The sequence below is a fragment of the Babylonia areolata genome, chromosome 7 (assembly GCF_041734735.1).
Source record: "Babylonia areolata isolate BAREFJ2019XMU chromosome 7, ASM4173473v1, whole genome shotgun sequence".
In the NCBI taxonomy this organism is placed as follows: domain Eukaryota; kingdom Metazoa; phylum Mollusca; class Gastropoda; order Neogastropoda; family Buccinidae; genus Babylonia; species Babylonia areolata.
Genome location: NC_134882.1, coordinates 47053938 through 47080599, shown reverse-complemented (window position 1 = coordinate 47080599; position 26662 = coordinate 47053938). Strand labels below are relative to the sequence as shown.

Below are 26662 nucleotides of genomic sequence, written 5' to 3'. Positions count from 1 at the left end.
TCCTGCTTGCACATGTGGTAACTGAAGCCAACAGAAACTGAACTGCCTCAGTGCTTTCTTGACTTCAGTGTTCCGATATGAAACAATATTTGTATTTGTATTTCTTTTTATCACAACAGATTTCTCTGTGTGAAATTCGGGCTGCTCTCCCCAGGGAGAGCGCTTCGCTACACTACAACGACACCCATTTTTCTACTGTTTTTTTTCCTGCGTGTAGTTTTATTTGTTTTCCCTATCGAAGTTTTTCTACAGAATTTTGCCAGGAACAAGCCTTTTGTTGCCATGGGTTCTTTTACGTGCGCTAAGTGCATGCTGCACACGGGACCTCGGTTTATCGTCTCATCCGAATGACTAGCGTCCAGACCACCACTCAAGGTTTAGTGGAGGGGGAGAAAATACTGGCGGCTGAGACATGATTCGAACCAGCGCGCTCAGATTTTCTCGCTTCCGCCGAGACGGACGCGTTACCTCTAGGCAACACTGACATTGCCAAATGATCTTTTTTTTTTTTTGTTTTGTTTTTTTTGTTTTTGCTTTTTCTTAACGTATTTGTTTAAAAAAAAATAACAACAAAACAACAACAAAAAAAAAACAACAACAAAAAAACAAAACAAAAAAACCCAAAACAAAAAAACAAACAAAAAAACAAAGATGAATGCTGACTTCTGCCCTCTGTATAGTTCCGTCTAGAAGAAAACGCTCACTTCTTGATTTTATTTATCTGTTTTTTAATGCATGTCTCAGTCTGTCTGGCTGTAAGTCAGAGAACACACACACACACACACACACACACACACACACACCCTCACACACACACACACACACACACATTCCACGTACTAGTACAAAAACACCATGTCAAGTGAAGCGGCAGGTCAGGAACAGGTCATAGGTCATTCACTTGTTTCGTGTCAGCGAAAATTCAAGACGCAAGTCCGCACTTTTTCTTGTCCTTTGTCAGTCCTGATGTTAGTTCTCATTATTCAACATAGAAGTAAGCTATTTGTCCGCCATCCCCGCTGCTCATGCGATGACGACGGTAAGGTGGACATGAAAATTATAGGATAAACCAACAAGTCTAAAGCCTTAGACAACAACAATAAACAACAACAACAACCCCACTTCCCCCCCCGCCCCCCCAAAAAAGCAACAACAAACAAAAAAAAAACAAACAAAAAACCAAACAAGCACGCATTTGGTGGAAACGTTCACGTAAAACTGACAGAATGCGGTCCGCATGTATTTCTAGGCAACCCACGTACCCCACTCCCAACCCCCTTTTTTTTTTTTTTTTTTTTTTTTTAACTGTACAAGTTCGAGTATCTACTGAAGTGCGGCTCGACATATAGTGGGTGTACAAAAAATACATACCGCTTGAGAACTTGCATATTTCATTATATATATATATATATTTTTTTTAAAGGCCTGGTGAAATGACGCCGCCTAATTCCCGGCAAACAGCCGTGTGTGTATTCAGACAATGTAATGAGCAACACTTGGGCTGTAACCAGACGTGCTCGCTCAATTTTTTTTTTTTTCAATGGAAACCTACAGCTATTACAATTTATACTACTGAATAACTGTTAAATCGATTTTTCAAGCTGTTCATGGCACATATGTGGAGTGATGGCCTAGAGGTAACGCGTCCGCCTAGGAAGCGCGCTGGTTCGAATCACGGTTCAGCCGCCGATATTTTCTCCCCCTCCACTAGACCTTGTGTGGTGGTCTGGACGCTAGTCATTCGGATGAGACGATAAACCGAGGTCCCGTGTGCAGCATGCACTTAGCGCACGTAAAAGAACCCACGGCAACAAAAGGCTTGTTCCTGGCACAATTCTGTAGAAAAATCCACATCGATAGGAAAAACAAATAAAACTGCATGCAGGAAAAAATACAAAAAAATGGGTGGCGCTGTAGTGTAGCGACGCGCTCTCCATGGGGAGAGCAGCCCGAATTTCACACAGAGAAATCTGTTGTGATAAAAAGAAATACAAATACAAATGTGAAACAGCCGTTAGTGTGTTCAATGCCATTAGGCCAGTGGTAGCAGACCGTGATATGCAGCCTGCATAATTCAAACCTCTTTACTCAATTTTTAATTTCAATAACGTTTTATGTAAATACACATTACATATAAACGTTTGTGTAGTGCTCCAATGGCTTTGTGTGAAGTTTGTATTTCGGCAGCATACTAGCTGTAGCCGCCACGTCAGTCACCACCTTCAAGTACGGACAGTGCTTGATCATTGCTCAGTACATGTAGTACATGGCAAACGTCACGCACATCTGCGGGACAGCGTACTAGGCCCACCTTGTGGCCACAGTATCAGCGTGGGTTTGAAGTGTGACTGAGGATCATCATATTTCAACAGCCAGCTTCCCGTGAAAGCAAGCATGGCAGCTCTGCGGCCACGCGCGGACCACCCCTGACAGAATGTGGGCCGAGCACACATCAGTCAGGCCGTCCGTGTCTCACAGCCTGGATTTGGGCCTTAATCCTTGACTTGCCACACGTGGGTCAGGTGTGAACACCTGTATTTACATGCAACTGAGGATACATGAATGCTCCTGCGCGCATGCATGCTTGCATACCATACACACACACGACACACAAACGCATGCACACCACTGAGAGCCCGGATGGTGCGCGTGCAGACACGCACACACACACATACACTGACACACACACACACACACGCATGCACGCACGCACTAGCACGTATATGCGCAGGCACGCGCGCGCCGCGCCGCACTCACACACGCACATACAAAGAGACAAACACAAACATGCACATTACATAGACAAACACGCACGCATACACAGGAAAGTAAAGTGCCAACTAGAGCCGTGAAGAAATGCTTTACGTTGGTCACAGCACATTGAGAGACGGGAGGAAGGGGGGTTTGGGGGGCGGGGGGTTGGAGTAGGGGGGGTCATTTCAAGGGAGCGAAATCCGTATCGGTAAGTGATTGAAGAGTATTTGCGAATTTATTTCCCTTTAACTGTGAGACATTGGACATGTGCAAGGGACTGGACACACAGCTTCTTAAAACCCATACGAAAACCAGGAAAGGACCATTGTCAGGTAAGCGGCTACCGAATCCTAACCATGCAAAACATTGCTGGAAAGCTCATGGAACGCATGATAGCCAGGAAACCTGCAAAGGATCTTGAACACAGGCACATTCTCCCTTCAAATCAAGTTGGTTACAGAACAGGCAAGTCCACATGGGAAAATGCAGCTGCTTTTGCATATGAGGTATATGAAGGATTTCAAAGAAAAGAAGAAACACTAGCAGTAGCAATCGACCTTGAAGATGCCTACAATAAAGTCCAGTTTGCGCACCTCATGGAGCTGCTACTAAGGTATGGAGTAAGTTTGACACTGACAAGATGGATAGCAGCAGCGCTTCAGGAAAGAACCGTCGTCCTACGCCTCAGAGATTGGATGTCTGCACCTTCTAAACTATCCATAGGACTGCCACAAGGGTCTCCGCTCTCTCCTGTTCTCTACAATGTCTACACGAAGGGCCTTGCAGAGTCAAACAACAATCATGTGGAATAGCTCGGGTGCTTACTCTTGCGGATGATGGCCTGGTCTTCAAAACTTTGAAAGATGCTCAAGAAAGAACTAAAGCCGTCCAGAAACAACTAAACAATATTGTTCAATGGTGCAAAGACACAGGATCTTCCATCAATCCAGCGAAAGCCCAAACGCTGCTGTGCACCCTCGACAACAGAACTGGCTGTTTTTCAAGAAAAGGTAACTCATAGATTTGTGAAACACGTATTCAGGGCATTAATTGGTACGTACACTTAACTGCTTCGCTGATTCCTGCAAAATGATGAATAATTGTTTGCCGAATACTTGTGTCTGCGTTAGTGAAAACATGTTGTCGGACTCTACAAAACTCCCCGTATTCCTGCTCTTCAACACGTGTACCTTGCTGCATTCACTTTTGAAAAACTCGCCTTCCGGAAGTTCAACTAAAAATAGAAAAAAAAGGCCGGAAAACGAAAGTACCCCCAAAACACAAGACAGGCAGAATGATAACTGTTGTCCTCAAGAACATCAATAACCGGTCAATAATCAATTGAAAGTAGTAATGGAAAGGCCGAAACATGCACTCAATCTTCCCAAGCAACTATTTTTGTATGTATATGTTAATAAAATTCACTCTTCCCACTATAGAGCAGAGTGGCGCAGTGGAAGCGTGCTGGGCCCATAACCCAGAGGTCCGTGGATCGAAACCACGCTCTGCTAACTTTTTTTTTTTCTCCCCAATATTTTAACCCTATTGTGAATCAATACACTATACATCTCGTTTTCGTATTTTCTTATTCACTTCACTTAAACAAACAAACAAACAAGAAAAAAAAAAGAAAAGAAAAAAAAGGCATCTGCTTTAAAAAGGGCCGGGTGTGAAATGCAAATGCACTGGTCAGGTCTTGAGAATCGACCGTGCAATTACTCTGTTTTCCCCTAGGAGATAAAAAAAAGAAAAAAGAAAAGAAAGAAAAACAAGCTGGCCTATATTCATTCAGGTATCCACCAGGACTATGTTCCCCCAGGACTATTCTCACATCATCTAAGTTCCCCTAGTTTCCCGAGTCTGTCATATGATCCCCAGGTCTATAATATGGACATCTTATGTTCCCCCAGGTCCAGTGTCTGTAGTCTTCCAGATCTCGAATTATGTATTCCCAAAGTAATACTTGTTTCACCACACATAGCACTTTTGAGAAGTGTTCAGTTTCAGTTTCTCAAGGAGGCGTCACTGTGATCGGACAAATCCGCAACAGTGTCCGGACAAATCCGCTGCACCACATCTGCAAGGCATCTGACCATGCAGCACAACCAAGCGCGCTTTGTCAGGCCTGGAGTGCGTGGTCAGCACGTCACAAAACGATAAAATCTCAACAGTTCTTTGTCAGAAGAGTAGTGGTCAGTAATGGTCAGCAGCCTTCCAACGTAAATTTAAACCATATCGGAAAACGCGTTTGAAGATACCATAACAAAAATATACGATTCACGAAAGTGAATGCAGTCATGTCAAACACAAAACTATACGCCGAAAACTAGATGAAAATATATAATTAAAAACCAAGCTGAAACATTGTCAAACAGACACACATACACATACTGAAGACAGACAGACTGACAGAGATTTTTCTTGACGAACCAAGTGGGTGACTTTATGCGTGCGCCTTTGGTCGTTTCGTAAGGACAAGGGAAGTAATCAAACTAGTGTTGCTCGCAACCTCGCAGGAACGATTCGACTGATGGCCCGACGCAGTTCATCTGGATCTTGTTTTCATTGGTAAATAAGTATTGCATTTTTTTGATACGTGTGTATAGATTGAATTCGCTTAAACCTATAGTTTATGCTTCATTCAAGTATATCATGTATGAAATAAGAAACACTCACCAGTGTCGATGCGAGCAGTACAGAAAGGGAGAGAACTGTGACTAAAGTAGGCAAACCTGAGCTCTGAGTGAGAGAGAAGGGGTGAGGGAGGAGTGCATCCCCATGTACCCCCAGGTCAAAATGTTCCCCCCAATTTTCTTTCAACCAGGTTTAGTTAGCTACTGTTTATCATTGCTGACACATACTGCTGATCGCAACTTACCACCACTACCCAAAAGTTTCAAAACATTTTATCATGTTTAACTTTTTAAGTGTGCACGATCGGTGACCGTGTACTGCATGACCACTACCCAAAAGTGTGCAGCTTGCGTTATGTTATCATCTGTCTGCATCTCGAGTCACTGTCCTGTGTAATATGAGTACATTTTCACCAATTTTGACCGCTGACCACTTCCTAAAAATGTATGCACATGACATGATGAATATAGATCGTGGGGAACATAGACTTGGGGAAATGATGTAGGCCCAGGGGAACATAGTCTATGAGTAATATAGACCTGGAGACATAGCTCTCGACCTTGGGGGAAAGTAGACCCACCAAACAATATTCTGTTGGAAAATAGACTTGGGGGGGGGGAACATAGACATACTTGTGTGTGTGTGTGTGTGTGTGTGTGTGTGTGTGTGTGTGTGTGTGTGTGTGCGCGCGCGCGTGCATGCATGCATGCGTTCATGAGATTGTGCCCGAGATTGTGCATGCTAGTGTGTGTGTGTGTGTGTGTGTGTGTGCTTGCACATTAAACAAGTATAGAAATTTGTACACATTTTTGTGTGTGCAGAGACGTACAAGCATGGTGTGCAGCTGTAGTCGTCATGTCCGAGGCAGGCAGTTTTACAGCTTGACACAGAGGATTTTTGACAGAGCAGGTGGATGCAACACCAAGTGTGGACCGCCTGTCCTAAAATGCATCAGAACATACTGTGGGCAGAGAAACTCCTCTTCTGGGTCTTCTGATTATATTCATAAGGTAATGGTAATACACTGATGGAATAATCTTATGTGTTTATTTTTTGTCTGTTTATTCATTTATCTTTTTTTGGGTTTTCTAACTATATTGTTGTGGTAATATGTTGATGAAATGATATGATGGGTTTGATTTTTGTTTATTTATGTATTATTTATTTAATTATCTCTCTCTCTCTCTTCTTGTCTCTCTCTCAATATATATATATATATATATATATATATATATATATATATTGTGTGTGTGTGTGTGTGTGTGTGTAGACCAGACAATCAGTTAAATGTCTTTTACATTTTCAGCTCAAACGGAAGGAAATCAGAGGTCTTCCCATCGTTCACCACGACAAATACGTCAGCCAGCTTGAACTGAAACATCGATTTGCAATGCGGAAATTCCATGGGGTTCTGCGATATTTGCGCACAGACGGCATCATCTCGATGTCTCAGGTTGTGGAACCAGAAAAGATTACACCAGAAATGGCAAGCTTGGTTCATGATGGAGATTACATTCAAAGATTTTTCTCTGGGCAGACAACTGCCCATGAACAGAAGATCACAGGTTTCCCTTGGTCGGAGGGTTTGGTGGACAGATGTCGCTATGAAACAGGTATTGATTTTTTGTTGTTTAGTCTTTTATTACAATTTGAACCTAGATATATGTGTATGGATGAGTGTGTGCATATGGGTGTATGTGGGGGGGAAGTGTCTGGGTGAATGAGGGAATCATTGAGTGTGTTTGTTCACTCTGTGTGATTTATTTTTCTGCAGAATTGAGTGTGAAATTTAGTGTGTAGTTTATTTTCTGCAGGACTGAGTGTGATGATAATTCTGTGTAATTTATTTTCGGCAGGATTGTGTGTGAAGTCCACTTTGTGCAATATATTTTCTGCTGGGAAGAAAACTCAGCTGAATTGAAGTGAACTGACAAAGATGTGTACCTGAACGATTTTAATTTTTTCACCAGCAAAGTTTCTGTATGAAAAAAACACCCACTCCTTAGTGCCAAATGATTTAGACTCAACTTTCTCAGCCTCATGTCTTGGTTTGTGTCAAAACAACACAGTGGACTTGTTCACATCAAACTCTATCAGGGGGTGAAGGGTGGTCATTGTTCTAAAGCATGGTAAAGTTGGCTGCAGCTGTCAAACTTTGTTACATTGTGAACAACATTCACCCCAGCTTGACTCCTCCATGTCAACTAAAGGCACCTGTGACAGTGAACTGTCCTATTGACTAAAGTCGCCTATGGTGAAGAAAGAGTTAAGGTTTAATTGATCCCCAATAGTAACATCTTTCATTGGGTTTCATTTCTTACACTTGATGTCTCATCAGTTAAAATGCTAATTATCTTCTTCTTCTTCTGCGTTCACTCGTATGCACACGAGTGGGCTTTTACGTGTATGACCGTTTTTACCCCGCCATGTAGGCAGCCATACTCCGTTTTCGGGGGTGTGCATGCTGGGTATGTTCTTGTTTCCATAACCCACCAAACGCTGACATGGATTACAGGATCTTTAACATGCGTATTTGATCTTCTGCTTGCATATACACATGGAGGGGGTTCAGGCACTAGCAGGTCTGCACATATGTTGACCTGGGAGATCGTAAAAATCTCCACCCTTTACCCACCAGGCGCCGTCACCGTGATTCGAACCCGGGACCCTCAGATTGACAGTCCAACGCTTTAACCACTCGGCTATTGCGCCCGTCAAATGCTAATTATGATGTCTCTATAATTATCCATACCCCACAGCTTTACAATGTGTGCCCCTATCATGTTCGGAAGGCTACCTACTGTCCAGTCCACACACACCATTACAGTGTCTGTCCCTGTCATGTTTGGAAGGCTACCTACTGTCCAGTCCACACACACCATTACAGTGTCTGTCCCTGTCATGTTCAGGAGGTACCCTGTTGGCGGCACAGCTGTCACTGAGCCGTGGCCTGGCCTGCAGCACTGGTGGCGGTACCCACCATGCCTACCCGGGCCACGGGTCCGGGTACTGCCTGATCAACGACATGGCCGTCGCGGCCTCCACCCTGTTACACTGGGACACAGTGGACAGGGTGCTGATCGTCGACCTGGATGTGCATCAGGTTGGGGAGGATGGCAAGGGGCTTGCCTGTGGTGTGTGTGTGTGTTGGGAGGGGGGGGTGGGGGGTGGTGGGAGGAGGGGGGGTAAGGGGAGTGGAGCAGGGGGGGGGGGGGTGGAGGTGTGGGGGAGGTAGGAGGGGGGAGAGCATATGTGTGTGTGAGAGAGAGAGAGAGAGAGAGAGAATCAGAATACCTATATTATCTCAGTAGAGATAATGGATTACAGGTGTGCAGGTATTAAAATTAATTTGTTAAAAATATACAGTTTTTGAAGTTGAAGCCATTTCTGTGTTTTTCATATCAAAACTTAGTGCTGATATCCTTGTCAGAGAATAAAAAAAAAAAAAAATTAAATTGAGAAAAAGAAAGAAAAAAAGAAAAAAAAAGAAGAAAAAAAAGGGGGGAAGAAAAAATGAAAAGAGAATGGAGAGAAACAAGAGGCAGAGAAACAGAGAGATACAGGTTTCTTCTGAGAGAGCAGAGTGTATAATGCTGTTGCAGTCTGTATTTTATTTATGAGCATTCTCTTGGTTGTGTACATGCAGACACACTCTCTCTCTCCCCCCCCCCCTCTCTCTCTCTCTCACGCATGCACACACTTTCTCTTTTTACACATAACTTCATCTGGCAGCAGGATCCCAAATTATAAAGTTACACTTTTGGCAATAGTTCATTTTATTGGGGGGAAGTCCTTACACTAGTTAGACAAAACACACCCCCACGCTTTTGCATGCACACCGACACAGTGTGTTGATCTGTGTGTCATCATGTCGGTGTAATAGCATGACTTTTCTGGAACTGTTTGTTCATGACATCATTATTGTAGCATTGCACTGTTTTTATTATAACATATACCTTTACACATTGATGCCTTGTTAATTCACACTGCATAATTTGAGTCTCATTTTGACCATGTTCCTTTTCTTTCTAATTTTTTTTTCTCCTTCTTTGCTACTTTTGGCTCATGTGTGTGTTTACACACAACTTCTATGTGATAACCCTGTGGGTTTTTTTTTGTTTTTTGTTTTTTTCCTAAGGGAGATGGTACAGCACTGATCTTTGAGGAGGACAACAGGGTGTTCACGTTCTCCATGCATTGTCAGAACAACTTTCCGGCCCGGAAACAGAACAGTGACTTGGATATTGGTCTGAGTGTAGGCACTGAGGTGAGGGACCTGCCCACCCAAATGGTTTTGTTGTTTTCATCAGTGTAATTTGCTAAGTTGGTTGTGTGTGTGTGTGTGTGTGTGTGTGTGTGTGTGTGTGTGTTGGTTGTGTAGTATTAGTAGCTCAAGGAGGCATCACTATGTTCGGACAAATCCATATACACTACACCACATCTGCCAAGCAGATGCCTGACCAGCAGCATAACCCAACGCTCTTAGTCAGACGTTGAGAGAAAAAAAAAAAAAAAAAAAGAATAAAGAAAAAAAAAGATAATAATAATGATAATAATAATGATAAAAATATTAAAAAATACAATAATGATGATGAATAAATGTTGGTTGTGCATCAATGCCTGGGTCTCTCTACAATCGACAGACTTGTAATTTGGTGAACAGTTTCTCTGTTTAGCGCCCCAGTGACTCTTCACAGTGTTGAGAGAGAAGAAGAAGAAGAAGAAGAAGAATGCTTAACCCATTGAACCCTGTGCCTGACCATTGCTCTGGCATCAAAATTTGTCTCATCAAAACAGTTTTCACGTTCCTTCATATGCTTAACCCTTACGCCCCTTCTCTGTCAGTCAGCCTGCCTGAAGTGAAACTAGGTCAGCATCGCCAGAGCACAGCTAGACACTGCCTGTGCAAGAGATTGACTGAGACACATGGGGGTTGCTGTACTCAAACTACTTTATCTTTGGAACCACTCAATCAGTCTTGCTGATATTTGCTTCATATTAATGCAAAGAGATTGTTGTACGTTTTGAATAATTCTTGTGAAATCAATTATCTTCGCATGTCACACCCCAGTTGAAGCAGTAATCTAATCCTGATTTTTTTTTTTTTTTTTAATTTCAAATTGTTGGTACACAAGGACAAGGAGTACCTGATGATACTGGAAGGCCACTTGTCCTGGATTGTGGACACCTTTCGTCCTGACCTTGTTCTGTATGATGCTGGTGTGGACCCTCACGTCAAAGACGGGCTTGGCAAGTTGTGCTTGACAGATCAAGGTACTGGTGTTGTGTGCTTTTGCTGTTGTTTTTTCAAATGGAATATTCTGACCATTTACCTTTATATTCCCTTATTCATGTTTTCTATGCATCTGAACATCTCTTTGAATCTTTGTCGCTGAAAAAGGCAGAGCTGATTTTTTTTTTGTTTTTTTGTTGTCACGTTTCACTTTACACATTCCATCCCTACCTTCAGTTCCAGTGTACCAAAACCAGTTGGTCTTTCTTATAAAGAGATATTAACAATCATTTTTTTCTTCCTGTTTTTCAGTTAACATATTATATATTTAGAAGTTTGTTGTTTTCTGACTCTTTTTCAGCCTTCACCAATGTGAAAACCCCTTGCAGTTTGGTCTAGAGAATGAGATTTCTTAGTTTTTCTTGGGATGAAATGGGTTAAGCTGTCTGGTCGTGGCCGATTTACACATTGCTTCGTTTGTTTCAGAGAATGCATCTTAATAAATCCTATGCCTGTCATGGTGATAGCTTGGAGATAAAAATAATGAGTGGAGTTAGTTTTGAAACTGGTTGCAGATTATTGAACAGGTGCTGTGAAAATGTATGCATTGTTTTTGATGTATTGTCTTTCTTTGTAATGCTTCTCACCAAGCTGTACTCCATGTTTTGCCAGATGGTGTCCTCTCTGAAAATGGAGTATGACTGCTTACATGTTGGGGGGTAAAAACAGTCATACACATAAAAGCCCACTTGTGTATGTGAGTGAATGTGGGAGTCGCAACCCACGAACAAAGAAGATGGATGGTGTAACATAATGAAATGTATTCTTACTGGAACTACTGTAATGTAAAGTGTTGAAAGCAAATTTATTTCATTGGTGCTTTATAAATAAACTTATCATTATTACGGGTTTGTTTTTTGTTTTTGTGTGTGTGTGTGTGCTTAGGGCTGTTTAACAGAGATCACTATGTGCTGGAGCTAATGGCGAAGCGAGGAGTTCCGTGTGCAACAGTCATAGGTGGTGGATATTCCTGGGATCTCAATGCCCTCTACCAACGCCACACCATAGTTCATCGGGCCGCTTCGAAGGTACACAGTCATTATGGTCGCATGCGTATGCATGTTGGAATCTTTCATTGTGAAATACATATATGTTTTTCAGTGTCAGTTGTGCTTGCGGATGTTTTGATAGAAGTGAAGTGAAAAAATGAAAATGTCTTGGTGGTTCTTTATACCATAGATAGTGTGAGTGTGTGTGTGTGTGTGTGTGTGTGTGCGCCGGCACATGCGTGTGTGCATATGTGTGCCATACCCACTAGTAAGACAAGCAGCACTGGTTTACACAATCTGAAGTCAATCAGGTTTGCTGCTGGCTTAACATTATTATCTTAAGCATCAGCAGGAAAAAAAAGAGAGGGTAGAAATAATATCTTATTCATGACATACTGCAGTGCTTGTACAATTTAGCATTTCAAACTGTTATCCATTCTGTTATGCATGTAAAAAACAAATATCCAGAACTCCAAATCCAATGAAAGGCAGTTTAGTATATTTCTGATTTCTCATTTGTTTTCAATGTTACAGGTTTGGAGGGACCGTGGATTATGACCAAGCACATGTGATTTTCCTTTCCTGATGATATGGTTGAGGTTTAAATGTGATGTCTGAAAATACTGATTTTAAGTTATCAAAGACCACTAGATACATGCATGTTGGAAACAATGAAGATGAAAGGTATGAATCAAAAATGTGACTTTGAACCTTTGTGTGTGTGTGTAAATTGTGTGTGTGTGTGTGTGTGTGTGTGTGTGTGTATGTGTTATTTTTGCATATCTCAAAGAATGAGAGTAAGAATTGAAACACACACACACACACACACACACACACACAAAGAAACCTGAAAACACACAAAATGTTCAACATCTATATTTGGTGGGTTTCTAAGTCAGGGGAAAAAGAAATGTATGAAAAAAAAAAGAAGAAAAATTACGTATCACAGCCTCACTTAAATGCATGCACAAGTTACTCTTCTGCATTTTTGCAACCATAAGTAGTTGCTGGAAACAACTGAAAAATGAAAACAAAACCCAATGGTTCTATCCGTATCATTCCTCGAATAAATATTTAGGGAAGTGTGACTTCTCATGTGTGGACCCCAAATCCTGCTTAGCAAGACTTTGACATCAGGTGTTTATCTTGTTTGCTACACCCTATCTTCTTCCCATTTACTGAATATTTCTCCAAGTTATGCTTGTTTTGTTTGACAAAGCAGTGATGAAAGATACATAAAAAAAAAGAACCCAAAACAAACCAATCTCCACCTTCAACTCTTCCCTCCTTCACTTAAAAAAATATGTTGTTGTTTCTTTGTCTTGAATGAAACTTTACTTCATTGAAAAAGAAAAAAATGCAGACTGAACATTAAATACATTTGTACAAATCACATGCCATGCCCCCTGTACCCTCTTCCATTTGGTAATCACAACAATGACACCAGTTCAAACTTCAACAGTAAACATCAACAGTGGACGGAAAAAATTCCAGGAATGCATTTAGTTTTGTTTTCCCTCCATTTCTCCGGAAAATGCAAATGCATGATAAGATAAACAGTTTTGTACAACTTCTTGCAAGCATTTCATCTCAAAAGTCATCCATGCCACTCACGTCTGGTTCAGTGCAGTCAAACAACTTCAGATCTCTCTCTGGCTCTGAGTGACGATGCAAGTATCGGCTGAACAAGCAGCCTGCAGCCTAAACAAATCCTTTTGGTCTCCAAAAACATCCAAAAAGAAGCACACAAAAATATCACTTTCATTGTAACTATAAAGACATGGAATGTCACAGATCAACACAAAAGAAGACAAGTCATCAGAAAATAATTCAATAGAATCTGTCTGGTCTCAAAAATTTTCAAAATGAAGCAAACACAAATATCACTTTAACTGAAATCTTGAAAACAGGGAGGGTTGTCACAGACTGATACAACACACAAAAAACAACCACCTGAAAATAATATTCAAATTAATGTTTTCATTTAAAAATCTTCAACAAGGAAGCCATACAAAAGTATCACTTATCGTCACCATCAAATCAAGGAATGTCCCAGACACAATGAAATACAACACAGTACAACAACACACCCACAAAGCAGCTCAACATGACACAACACACCACCATGCAACACAACACAATGCAACGTAACACAGCCGTGTCAGAACGGTTCCACAGTGCGCACGGCGCCACACCCCAGGCCTGCGTGAGACGTTAGGGCGCTGCAGCAGCCCCCTCCTCGGCGTAGATGTATTTCTTGGGGTCTGACTGTCGCTGGAGGTTCTCCTTCAGGATCTTCTCATTGCACATGGGGCAGTTCTCTTCTGTCTCCAGCAGTCTGAAACACAACACACACACACACACACACAACTGTATCTTCAGCCATATCCAAGAAGCTGAAAAATGAGTATGTAAAATTTTGAAAACAGAAACAAAACAGTTCATCTAACATAGAATTTTACAAGAAGGCTGTGACAAATTATGAAACTGAACCATATAAAAAAACAAACAAAAAAAAACACAACCCCCCCCCCAGCAAATTTACAACACAGAAAAGCACTGACAATGTTACGAATCAGTGCCCATGACTTAAAGATCAAACAGGGAATGCATAAAAATACACTGAAAGAGCAAAGACTGTGTGCAGCCTGTAAGGGTTTAGAAGACGAGATCCATCTTTTAGACAATTGTGTAAAATGCAATATTCGCAGAAACAGAATCTTAACTGATACATGTCGTCCAAATGCCAAGCCTAGCAAACTGATCTTACTAAAAGGATTACAGCCACAAGGCTGGCGAAATTTGTTCACAAATGTTTCTTTTCATAATATGCTCATGTTTATATTCTATCATGTCTTATAAACCTTAAGGTTTTATGACAAAAAGATATGCTATTCTATCCTGTTCAAACAGTCAGGGGCTCCTATGTGCCCCATGTGCATACAACAACTTCTGCAGTTTTCCATCACACTGCATCAAAACATCAATCTCATTATAAAAGTGGAGTGGTGGTCTACTGGTAATGCGTCAACCTAGGAAGCTGAGAGAACCTGGGCGCACAGGTTTGAACCCCACACTCGCAAGTATTTTCTTCCCTTGCACTAGAACTTGAGTGGTGGTCTGGACACTAGTCATTTGGATGAGATGATAAACTGAGGTCCTGTGTTTAGTATGGATTTTGCACATGGAAAAGAACCCACAGCAAGAAAAGGGTTGTCCCTGGCAAAATTCTTCAGAAAAAATCCATGTTGACAGAAAAACAAATTCACTTGTATGTAGAAAAAAACCAGAAGAATTTAAAAAAAAAAAAAAAAAAAAAGGCTGGAGCTGCAGAGTAGTAAGGTGCTCTCCCTTGAACAGCAACCCCAATTTCACACAGAGAAATCTGTTGTGGCAAAATGTAACACTGCAAAACACAACACAACACAATGCAGTATGATAAATACACCTGCCAGATTTATACAGTGATACGTACACATGAATATTAACATGCAGAAATGAAGACACATACACACACGCATGATGATGTTCACTTCTGTTGTTTTTCCATCTCACTGCTTGAAACATCAATCCTGTTATGATAAAAATACCTGCAGTTTCGGTTGTCTCTCTGTGTGTGTGTGTGTGTGTGTGTGTGTGTGTGGTAAACATTGCCATTTTCTCTGGAAATACTTTGTCTGCCAATACCAAATTTGGCTTAAACACAGTAGGAAAAAAAATCTTCACAGTCATACGAATAATAGGTTGTAAGTCTCCCGAATTTAGCCGTATTTCTGAATCATTAACAGCTTATTTCGTTGATGTTCGGTCTGCATTCCGAAAACTGCTGTTACCCCTTTGCAGCTTCCCGATTGTCTGGTGAGAATACACCATGACCTTGTTTTTCTTGTTTGCAATTAAAAGCAAAGAAATACACATTCTGGACAGAACACATACAGTGACACTAACTACATTATTGATGTGTTTACTTTCAAGGCCTGACTAAGTGAGTTGGGTTATGCTGCTAGTCAGGCATCTGCTTGGCAGATGTGGTGTAGCGTATATGGTTTTGTCCGAACGCAGTGACGCCTCCTTGAGCTACTGAAACTGAAACTGATGTGTTTACTGCATATGAATAGTCAAAAGTGGACACTGAATTAACTAGAATGAACAGAAAAGAAAATCTGAATCAACCGTTTCACTGCCTTGTCTACATGACACTGGTCAGTGCAGATCTTGACAAAACATGTTGCAAAGCCTGACGCAATGGCAACATCTCCTTTACTGCAGAATTAAAAGAATTTCTTAAATAATCATTGACGTGTTCACTGCATATGAAAGTTTTGAAGTGGAACTGACTCAACTAGAATGAACAGAAAAAAGAAATTGAATGGAAGGTGTCAGTAGTTTCTCAGTGAGTGGAAAGATAAAGCTTGTCGATCACGGATCTCTGCAGATCTATAAAAACAGACATATACTGCAGTGTTCTGAGGTGATGGGAACATCTCCTTTAGCTCAGACTTGAAAGAAAATTTTTAAATGCCCGAGATATTCCAAAATAACATGATTTAAACCACGTTATGATTTTGATTGCTGCTGTCGATTTATTCTGCTAAAAGAACATGCTCAAAATAATAATTTTTGAATGTTAACAGTGAACCCTGCTTTAGCGCAGTGGGTAAAACCACTCATTCTCTACCCAAACATCTATGGTTCGAATCTGCACTGAAGCCTTTTTTCTTTCTTGCAAAGTTGTGTATAATTATAATAACGAATAGTGAACACATTTCAACAAACTAATTTTTGACTTTTTATAAGTTTTTTTCATTTTTTTTTCGCGAAGCTGTATATAATCATAATAACAAATAGAGAACACATTTCAACAAACTAATTTTTGATTTGTATAAGTTTTCTTTTTTCTTTTCTTTAAGTGAGTATCACAAGTGAGTCTTGAAGGCCTTGCCTTTCTTGTTTTTTTTATATATAAATATACCTACCTGATTTCTACACAGAGATACACATGTACCAACAGAAATGCAGACACACATTTATTGATACTATTGAAACAGAAAAAGAAACAGGTGAACACCAGCCAATGCAAACACAAAGCGAAGAGGTTTTGTCCACAAAAATCACATTGAAACTCAACCTACCTGATGAACTCGGAGAAGATGGCGGGGAAATCACAGCTGGGACAGGCGGCCAAATCCTCACGCAGTATGTGTCGGCCCTGCAACATCAGTCCACCCCTTCACCTTCAGTCTCACTCAAAAAACCAACATTTCTCTTCTCTTGCAGCGTCAAACGGCACCTGACAGGTTGTTAACCAACACTGCATTCATTTATCCACACAAACAGAAAGAGAGAGAGATAGGGACAATGGGGGCAACGGGAGTGGGGAAGAGTATATTGCATAAAATCTAATGAAGGAAGGCTAAAACAAAATGCAATATGTTCTGCATTTTAGGAGTTCTTAGAAAAAAAAAAAAGTTCCTCTTCATAAAGTAAAGTTTTACTCATGGGTGAGCTACCAACTTTCAGGTGAGTTTTTCAAAATTGCTATTTTTTACTTAAAAAAACAACAAACTTTTCCACTTAAAAAAAACAACAACAAACTTTTTTAGTTTTTTCTTTCAGTGAGTTACCCACACTAGATATTACTATTGTAAGTTGCATCCCTGCTCTGAACCCTCACCATCTCGCACCTCCCACACCACCCCCCAGAAAACATGCACAGTGAACCCCCACCCGCCACACAAAACACCCAGCACTCACCGTGATGATACAGTAGGGAAGCTGGTTCTTGCAGTCAGGACACAGCAGCTCAGACTCCGGCAGCTGGAAGCCACACACAGGGCACGGCGTCAGAGGCTCCTCCTCCTCCGTCTTGTCCGGCTTGCGCACGATCATCTCGATCTTCTTCTTGTACTTGAGGTCGATGCCGTTGCGGTATTCAGGCCGCATCAGCATGGCGGCGTAGCTGAAGGAGGAGTTCTTCAGGCCCGCACGGTGACACTCGATCACCGTGGACGTCAGGATGGGCACGATATCTGTCGGCAGGTGAAGTTGTTCACGATTCAGCGGTCAGGATTCACTTCTAAAGACAAATGATGTGTATATGACTGTTGTATTGTATCATATTTTATCGCACCAGACTTCTCTGAGTGAAATTCGAGCTGCTCTGAAAAGGATGAGGGTGTTGTCAACGTACAGCATCACCTTTATTTCTGTCTGTAAGTATATGATTTACATTCAAAGTGGATTTTTATACAGAATTTTGCCAGGTACAACGTTTTTGTTGCCATGGGTTCTTTTAAGTGCACTCAGTGCATGATGCACATGGGATCTCAGTGTACAGTCTCATCCAAATCGTTATCACCCAGATCACCACTCAAGGTATCTTAGAGGGGGTGAAAATACTGGCGAGTGTGGGATTCGAACCTAAGGTCTCAGATTCTCTCAGTTCCTCTAGGCATTACCTCTAGGCCATCACTCCACAGGTCTAGGCCACCACTCCACAGGTGGGCTGTTCTTGATTCAGCTGTCACGTTCACCTCAACTGATCCAAATGATGACTAGCTGGGCACCACTTAAATAATACTCAACATTTCTCTAACTGATCAAATCATCTGCACAGCATAATCAGTATTCAACTGACTGCATTTTCTTTGAAAAGCAGGTATTTGGCACACTGCACACATTGTGTTTATCACGTGGTTAAACTGTGGCAGGACCGCAGGGCGCCCCTTGGAGTGCAGAACCCTGCTGGAATGTTCCTGAAAGCTGATCCAGAAAATGGACGGACACCAAACTCCTTGTCGTTCCCTGTCCCATATTTCCTGTCATACCACACAGTTTGAAGGAAGTCCATCGACGGGCGCAATAGTCGAGTGGTTAAAGCATTAGACCCTCAATCTGAGGGTCCCGGGTTCGAATCACGGTGAGGGCACCTGGTGGGTAAAGGGTGGAGATTTTTACGATCTCCCAGGTCAACATATGTGCAGACCTGCCAGTGCCTGAACCCCCTTCGTGTGTATACGCAAGCAGAAGATCAAATACGCACGTTAAAGATCCTGTTATCCATGTCAGCGTTCGGTGAGTTATGGAAACAAGAAAACACCCAGCATGCACACCACCCAAAAGCGGAGTATGGCTGCCTACATGGCGGGTTAAAAAACAACGGTCATACACGTAAAATAATAAAAGCCCACTCGTGTATATACGAGTGAACGTGGGAGTTGCAACCCACGAACGCAGAAGAAGAAGAAGAAGGAAGTCCATCAACATTTTTTCCAGATATCACACTGTTACTTTTTGCCCCATCTCCCAGTAGTGAAGTATCCTTCACAAAGTTCCAGCTTTCTGACACTGGTCTAGATCACCATCAAAGTCTGGCTGACTGGTCCTTGGCCCACAGCCCATAAAAAAATTTTAAAAAAAGAAAACAAAAAGAGAAAATGGTGACTCACGTGAGGGAAACTTGCTGATGTTGTTGGCAACTCTGATCAACATCCTGGCTCCCTTTAGATGATCTCCCTTCTTCACATGAATCTGAAACATCCCCCATAAAAAAACTCATGGATAATTATATCCTCTTTCCCCCCCCCCCCCTTTTTTTTGTGTGTGTGTCCCTTCCACTTCACTGAGGCAAAAAAAAAAAAAAAAAAAAAAAAAAAAAAAAAAAAAAAAAAATCATGTAACAAAGAAAATGAGAAAGAAGCATCATTCCGGGGGAGGGGGGAACAGAACAATATCTTATCACAACAGTTGGGGGCCCCAGACTACAGACACACTTATTTTCCTCTGTTTTATTTTTACCTAAAAATTTCAAATGTCCATTCTGTATGCAACCTTGAGCCTGTTTCAGCCTGTTCGTTTAACCAGGATGTAATATTTTCTGCGTATGCTCTGGACAGGAAAGCGTCTGCTACTTCCTTCTGCCTGAGCAGATCTGGCCATGCTTAAACCATTTCTTCATCTTCCCCAGGAAAACATGTAAGGTTTCCAAGGATCACAGATCTTTGGCAAGGTTTCCCGGAACAACACCTGGAGCATGTGAAGAGGACTAATTGGAGACAGTGGAGGAGGTGGAGGGTTAGCGCTGAAGATAAAGCCCCGAGGTTGAGGGCCCAGTGTCAGATCATATCATGTCAATATGAAGGCCTTTTGCCTACTGGAAATGGGGGGAAGTGAGAGCCCCCATAATTGTATAGAGAGATTTTTATAATCTAATAGTGCGCAAGGCTTATTACTGAGTAATGAAATGAGTTTTGTATTTTAATTTTTGAAAGTAAGTGCCAACATGATTTTTCTAAGTAATCACTGTGTCTGCCGGTCGATTGTGATTGCACCTTAATATGAGCTTGATCGCCCAGTCGGGCCAAGTAGTTTGGTGACCGGTTGTGCTTCATCATCAGACACAAAACGAGAGTGCCAAAGAATCGATAGACAGACAGAAAATACAAAAAAAACTTAACTGTATGCAGAGCACAGGAGCAGGAGTCAAGATGGCTGCTGGAAAAAGAGGGCGCTAGTTAGGGATGTAAAGGGGAGGTAACCTACTTCGGAAGGTTATCGGCTGTAGCTACTTTCGTTTTCTCTGCATAGGCGGGTAGTAGTTTGCACAGGACAGGAATCAGACCCCTGCTTGAGTCTGCACTAGTGGGTCACGGTTAAGTATGTGTAATTAAAGTTCTATTATGACTGGTTCAAGACATTCGTTCTACTGGTGTCTGTGTGGGGGCACAACCTGCTACCAAGCTGCGCATCATGTGTACTACGCTGCGGGATTTTGACCCTTCCGTGCCTCACTGAACGCCAAAGGCCACAGACCTTGACGAGGATGTAGCTGTGCAGGATCATCAGGTTGGTGGCCATCTCACTGGGAATCTTGATCTGGTGTGACTTGAGCTCTTGGAACATGCTGAACAGCACGTCATGGGCATTGCGGTAGTTGCCTGCATGAAAGAACATAAATACAATAAACCAGACAAAAAAGAAAAAAAAAGAAAAAAAAGAACCAATAATAAAAGGAGATCAGAAGAGAAATGGAGGAAAGGAAAAGAAAAAAAAAGGAAAAGAAAATGGACAGTGCTGAAGAAGATGCAAGGAATAACAGACACTAAATTGCTGTTCAGAAGGGAATAACTTTGGTAAAATGGATTCACGTATGCATTCATGCATATGCACACAGACAAAATCTGGATACATATGTTCACATAAACACACGCACGCACACACATGCACTTTATAGTTTATATCCACAAACATGTAAAGAAAGATCCACCAATATTGAGGAAGGCAAAAGATTTGCTTTTTTTCTTTTATTGAAACTATGTTTGTGCATTTCTCTTTTTGACAATATAGACAATTTACACAGGAACAGTTATAAAAAAAAAAAAAAAAAAAAATTGGGGTGGGGGGTGGGGGTGGGGGAATAATGAAGCATGAAAAAAGCGAACAAAAAAGAAAATGACAAAGGCCAAAAAATAATAATATTCTGAAGTAAACTACTGCGAATAAATGTATAAATCATATCAGTAAGTCATTAAATGCAAAAGAAAACATTCATTCCACCAATCATGTATCGTCAACAGTACATAATTCAATGTACATACTTTCTCCACTTACTCTGCTTGTGTAAACAAAGTGAGTCTATGTTTTAACCCGGTGTTCGGTTGTGTGTGTGTGTGTGTGTGTGTGTGTGTCTGTGTGTCCGTGGTAAACTTTAACATTGACATTTTCTCTGCAAATACTTTGTCAGTTGACACCAAATTAGGCATAAAAATAGGAAAAATTCAGTTTTTTCCAGTCATCTTGTTTAAAACAATATGACACCTCTGGGATGGGCACAAAAAAAAAAAAAAAAAAAAAAAAAAAAAAAAAGAAGCCTAATTATATGCGAACTGCATTTATCGTTATATTTATATTTTTTGTATTCTCTAAACTTGGCACTTTGACCTCTTATTCTCACACAACAACAAGAGGAGTCATTATTATCATTTTTTGTTCAAACAGGAACTTCTTTAGCTAAGCATGGAATTTTTATTTATTTTGCAAATGTTTTGGTGCAGATAGTAAAAAAATGGAAATTACTCTGTAATTAATGCTAGGGGACTTAATTTATCACAAGTGAGTCTTGAAGGCCTTGCCTCTCTTGTTAACTGATATTTTACTCTTGCATTTCAGTCGCTAAAGGAGGCATCACTACGTTCAAACAAATCTATGTTACTCTACACCACATCTGCTTAGCAGATGCCTGATCAGCAGCAGCATTTTTGCACATGTGGAACAATGAATCTAATTGCAATAAACAATCTTGGATCTTGAGCTAGTTGAATTAGCACCACCATTACAAACAGGACATCTTGGGGTCACAGGAGACACCTACCAGCGTTCTGCTCCTCTCTGGCAATGATGATGGCAGTGCGGGCAGCCTCTGGGTATTTCTTCAGAGCCATGTACAGCCGGAACAGGTACTTGGCATCCTGTGCAGCCACACATACGCCTCAACATTGCCAATATTTGTTCTCCCGAAAACAGTTTGATTTATTTTTATTTTTTTTTAATAAATATATTTTCTTCTATTTCTATATCTATTTGTTTGTTTATTCATTAATTCCTTCATTCATCCATTTATCTATTTATCTTATTTTCCCTGAGTGTATTCTTACTTTATGTGATTTTGATCAGACATGGTTTGTCTAAGATTGGTGAGCACAGGACAAGAAAAGAAAACATAAGGGCGCATTTCTTTTTTTTTTTTTTCCTTCAGCATGTATGTTGTTTGTTTTATCCGCTTTCCTGTAACCATGAATGAGACTACGCTTGGCTTCAAGAAGTTTATCATTATCATTATTTTTATTATTGTATTTATTTTGCAACCCCAAAGCAATGACTTTTTGTTTCAAAATAAAAAATCACAATCACCAAATGACCCGATGTTTCTATGCACAATCATACATATGAAAACAAAGAACATTTTCATACATGATATATAAGAAATCCTATAATCACTTAATAAAACACAATTCTAAATTAAATTTCCACTAGGCATGCACACAAAGTACACTGCAGTCACAGCTATCTTCCTCTACATTCTGAAATGGTAGGGCGAAAAGGAACCAAACTTTTCAAAAGTGGGAGCATGCATGCATGACAGAGGGTTCTGCACATGGGTAAACTTCTGAATATTTCAGTATGAGTACATGAAAACACAGATATTTGAGCAATACTGTGTGTTGAGTATAGCAGGGCCATGATTTGATCATGCGTAGCTGGACCGACTTGTGAAACATTCCGGCTGCCATGAAAGAACATGTTGATCTCACTGCAGACACTGTCTCTTTTCAGGTGTTCACTGAGCGTTCACTTCTTGGAGGGCAAGACTGATTCATAAAGCGTATAACATACTGTATTCAGAATGGACCAGTTCAATCTGATGTTAACTGTAGAAACATGATGGCACAATGACATTTTGAGATCAGTTTCGGACAGCGTTCATTATCTTTGCAGTTCTTCTTCTTCTTCAATTGTAGGCTGCAACTCCTATGTTCACTCGTATGTACACGAGTGGGATTTTACATGTTTGACCATTTTTACTCCGCCATGTAAGCAGCCATACTCTGGTTTTCGGGGGTGTGCATACTTGGTATGCTCTTGTTTCCATAACCCACTGAACGTCGACATGGATTACAGGATCTTTAACATGCGTATTTGATCTTCTGCTTGCGTATACACATGAAGGAGGTTCAGGCACAAGCAGGTCTGCACATATGTTGACCTGGGAGATCGAAAAAATCTTCACCCTTTACCCACCATGTGCTGTTACCAAAATTCGAACTTGGGACCCTCAGATTGAAAGTTAACGCTTTAACCACTCGGCTATTGCACCTGTCTCTTTGCTGGTCAAACAGCTAATTTAGACTGAGTTTCAAAGATGTATACATCAGATCTTCCAAGTCCAAACATGCATCCTTTTTCGATGTTGTCCCTGGCAGAATTTTGGAGAAAACTATCCACTTTTGACAGTAAAAAAACAAAAAAAACACCCCAAAACCCCACTCGCAGACAGACAGATAAAAAGAGAAAAAAACAACAACATATAGGTGGAACTGCACTGTGGCAACACACTCTCCCCTGGGACAGCAGCCTGATTTTCTCACAAACAAATCTGTTGTGACAACCCCCCCCCCCCCACCCCCCAATCCCCGTAAAGTATACAAGAAACATAGGACAAAAGAATGCCTGCTTTGTCCATGTAACACACATCACATACAAACGTCCTGCTGTCTACCAGACAAGCACCACCAGTCAAAGTGTGGCAAAGGAGCACCCACCTTGGGAGTGCCATCGATGTCGCCCATAAGGAACTCCACCAGCTGTGCTGTCAGAGCGTCATCGTTGGCTCGGCCCACCGTCTCTATGGCCAGCTCTATGGCCTGGCCATCTTCAGGGTTGCAGCGCAAGAAGTGCTTCATGGCCTGACCACACACACACACACACACACACACACACACAGACACACACACACACGCAAACAAACACACCAACATCAGCAAGCAGTTCCAGAAACATACTGTTTTCTGCTGCCACTACTAATGTTCAATACTGCCCACATTCAAAGAGGAGGTTAAGCTCAACACATTTCAATTACAATGAATGGAGTTCAATGGAATTTCAGACATCTGCTCCATACAAAACAGCAACAAAAAACCCAAGCAAACACACCTTACCATAAAAAAGAACAACAAAACCCAAGCTAACACACCTTACCATAAAAAAGAACAACAAAACCCAAGCTAACACACCTTACCTTAAAAAACAACAACAACAAAACCCAAACACACCTTACCTTAAAAAACAGCAACAAAAAAACCCAAACACACCTTACCTTAAAAAACAGCAACAAAAAAACCCCAAACTAACACACCTTACCTTAACGAAAACAACAACCCCCCCCCCCCTCCCCGACCCACCCCAAGCTAACACACCTTATCTTAAAAAACAACAACAACAACAACAACAAAAAAACACGCCAAGCTAACACACTTTACCTTAAAAAACAACAAACAAGAGAGGCAAGGCCTTCAAGACTCACTTGTGATACGCTTAAAAAAAAATCTAATTGTTAAAATGTGTTCTGTATTTGTTATTATAAAGCTTTGCGTTAATAACAAAAAAAAAAAAAAATAATAAAAAAAAGTCCTAACCAGATTTGAATTAAGTCCCCTAGCATTAATTAGAGAGTAATTTCCCTTCTTTACTATCTGCACCAAAAACGTTTGCAAAATAAATAAAACTTCCATGCTCAGCAAAAGAAGTTCCTGTTTAAACAAACAAATGATAATAATGACTGCTCTTGTTGTTGGGTCAGAATATCAGATCAAAGTGCCAAGTTTAGAGAATACAAAAAATATAACAGTAAATGCAGTTTGCATATAATTAGGCTTCATTTTTTAAATTTTTTTTGTGCCCATCCCAGAGGTGCAATACTGTTTTAAACAAGATGACTGGAAAGAACTGAATTTTTCCTATTTTTATCCCAAATTTGGTGTCAACTGACAAAGTATTTGTAGAGAAAATGTCAATGTTAAAGTTTACCACGGACACACAGACAACCGAACACCGGGTTAAAACATAGACTCACTTTGTTTACACAAGTGAGTCAAAAAACCACAAGCAAACACCCCTTAGCGTTATCTGGGGAATGAAAATATTTTTCAAGTTATGTACCAGTGCCTTAACTCACTCAGTACGGCCAGTCCTCTCTTCTTCTCTACACAGACCCATCGGATGTCCAGTGGGTGTCTGAATGACCCAACTTTTAGCTTCCGTCGTCAGAATTGTGGTATTCTTTGTCAACATTCACCTCTTCAGTATAAGAGCCTTCTGCTTGCAATGTTTTGATGATGGTAATTGGGGTGAAACGCTGTTAACGTTGTCTCTTTTGCCGTTCGTATGGAGAGAGTTAAGTACCTCATGCCCACACATAAATCTACTTCCACACAGAGAAATCTGTTGTGACAAACAGTTAAACACTACAATACTTGGAAGCAAAAAATCTATACGTTCTTCAGTTACAGTGTGCAAAGAAAATTCATAGCTGTTGTGGACTCTTTTATCTGCCATCCCCGCCTCCCCTCCTTCCCCTGGCCATCCTCCCCACCAACGCTCATAGAATAAAGAGAAAAGCACAACACTCTCGATGACAAAACTCCACACATTCAGACACAGACAAAGATAAGCATCCACATCAGAGCACACCACACCTTCTGCCTGGCACACAACGAAAAAGAAAAGGCGACTGACCCTGACGTACTGCTCGCTGAGCAGGAAGAACTTGCCGGCCATGAAGTGGTTCTTGTCGTTCTCAAAGTGCACAGCGATGCTCTGGTAGTCCTCTGGCGTGGCGTCGGACCCTGTACATCAAAGAAAACACAATGAATGAAAAAAACATGATAACTAACTGATAAAAATTGTGATCAGGTGCCAGTTTCACTGCTTGGTTTTCTAACTTTTTGACAGTTACATGTGACTAAATGCCTACGTTGACCGAACTACGCCATTGGTCAGTTCCATACTACACACAGTTAGTAGCGGGTTACGACCATACTAGGCTCTTCTGTCCGAGCGATGCAACTGGCTCCAGGAACACATGTGTGTATACCTGTCAAAGAACGTGAAAAATAATTGACCAAAAGTTGTGATCAAGAACTCATCAATATATACAGAAACATTAATACTAATAAGTGTATTCAAAACACACACACACACACACACACACAGAGTACCTGTTTCTATGCATTTACAGTCTCACATACACCTTTCTCTCACATAGTCTCACTTGCACTCACAATGACCTGAAGATAAATATTCATAGCCTAATGTTGCCAAAACATGAAAATGTGAATGTTGAAACAAAAAATGAGATTGAATAACTTTTTTTCTTTTTTTGTTTCAACATTCACATAACATTCATTTTCATGTTTTGGCAACATTAGGCTATGAATAT

General features: G+C 41.0%; 2 protein-coding genes and 1 non-coding gene across 4 annotated transcripts in view; 2 read left to right on the top strand and 1 right to left on the bottom strand.

The window, feature by feature from the left end:
- The first annotated feature begins 4193 nt into the window (after nucleotides 1-4193).
- Nucleotides 4194-4265, top strand: Trnam-cau (transfer RNA methionine (anticodon CAU)). The gene has a single exon. It is a non-coding gene; the product is annotated as a tRNA-Met (tRNA).
- A 978-nt stretch (nucleotides 4266-5243) lies between these two features.
- LOC143284283 (uncharacterized protein SYNPCC7002_A1628-like) lies at nucleotides 5244-12361 on the top strand. The gene is made up of 8 exons (XM_076590977.1): nucleotides 5244-5322; nucleotides 6210-6398; nucleotides 6695-7001; nucleotides 8298-8491; nucleotides 9527-9655; nucleotides 10524-10662; nucleotides 11567-11709; nucleotides 12205-12361. Exons 2-8 carry the CDS (start codon nucleotides 6222-6224, stop codon nucleotides 12226-12228), a joined length of 1113 nt encoding a protein of 370 aa, XP_076447092.1. The 5' UTR covers nucleotides 5244-5322; nucleotides 6210-6221; the 3' UTR covers nucleotides 12229-12361.
- Nucleotides 12362-12894: 533 nt separating this feature from the next.
- Nucleotides 12895-26662, bottom strand: part of LOC143284080 (WD repeat-containing protein 19-like) — a 64201-nt gene continuing 50433 nt past the window's right edge. For both annotated transcript variants that reach the window (XM_076590713.1, XM_076590714.1), the window contains exons 27-34: nucleotides 25960-26069; nucleotides 23988-24131; nucleotides 22040-22136; nucleotides 20482-20606; nucleotides 19119-19200; nucleotides 17425-17699; nucleotides 16803-16879; nucleotides 12895-14008 (exon numbers count right to left, since the gene is read on the bottom strand). In XM_076590713.1, coding sequence (XP_076446828.1) covers nucleotides 13885-14008; nucleotides 16803-16879; nucleotides 17425-17699; nucleotides 19119-19200; nucleotides 20482-20606; nucleotides 22040-22136; nucleotides 23988-24131; nucleotides 25960-26069 — 1034 coding nt within the window. In that variant the 3' untranslated portion in view covers nucleotides 12895-13884. The remainder of the gene's footprint in view (nucleotides 14009-16802; nucleotides 16880-17424; nucleotides 17700-19118; nucleotides 19201-20481; nucleotides 20607-22039; nucleotides 22137-23987; nucleotides 24132-25959; nucleotides 26070-26662) is intronic.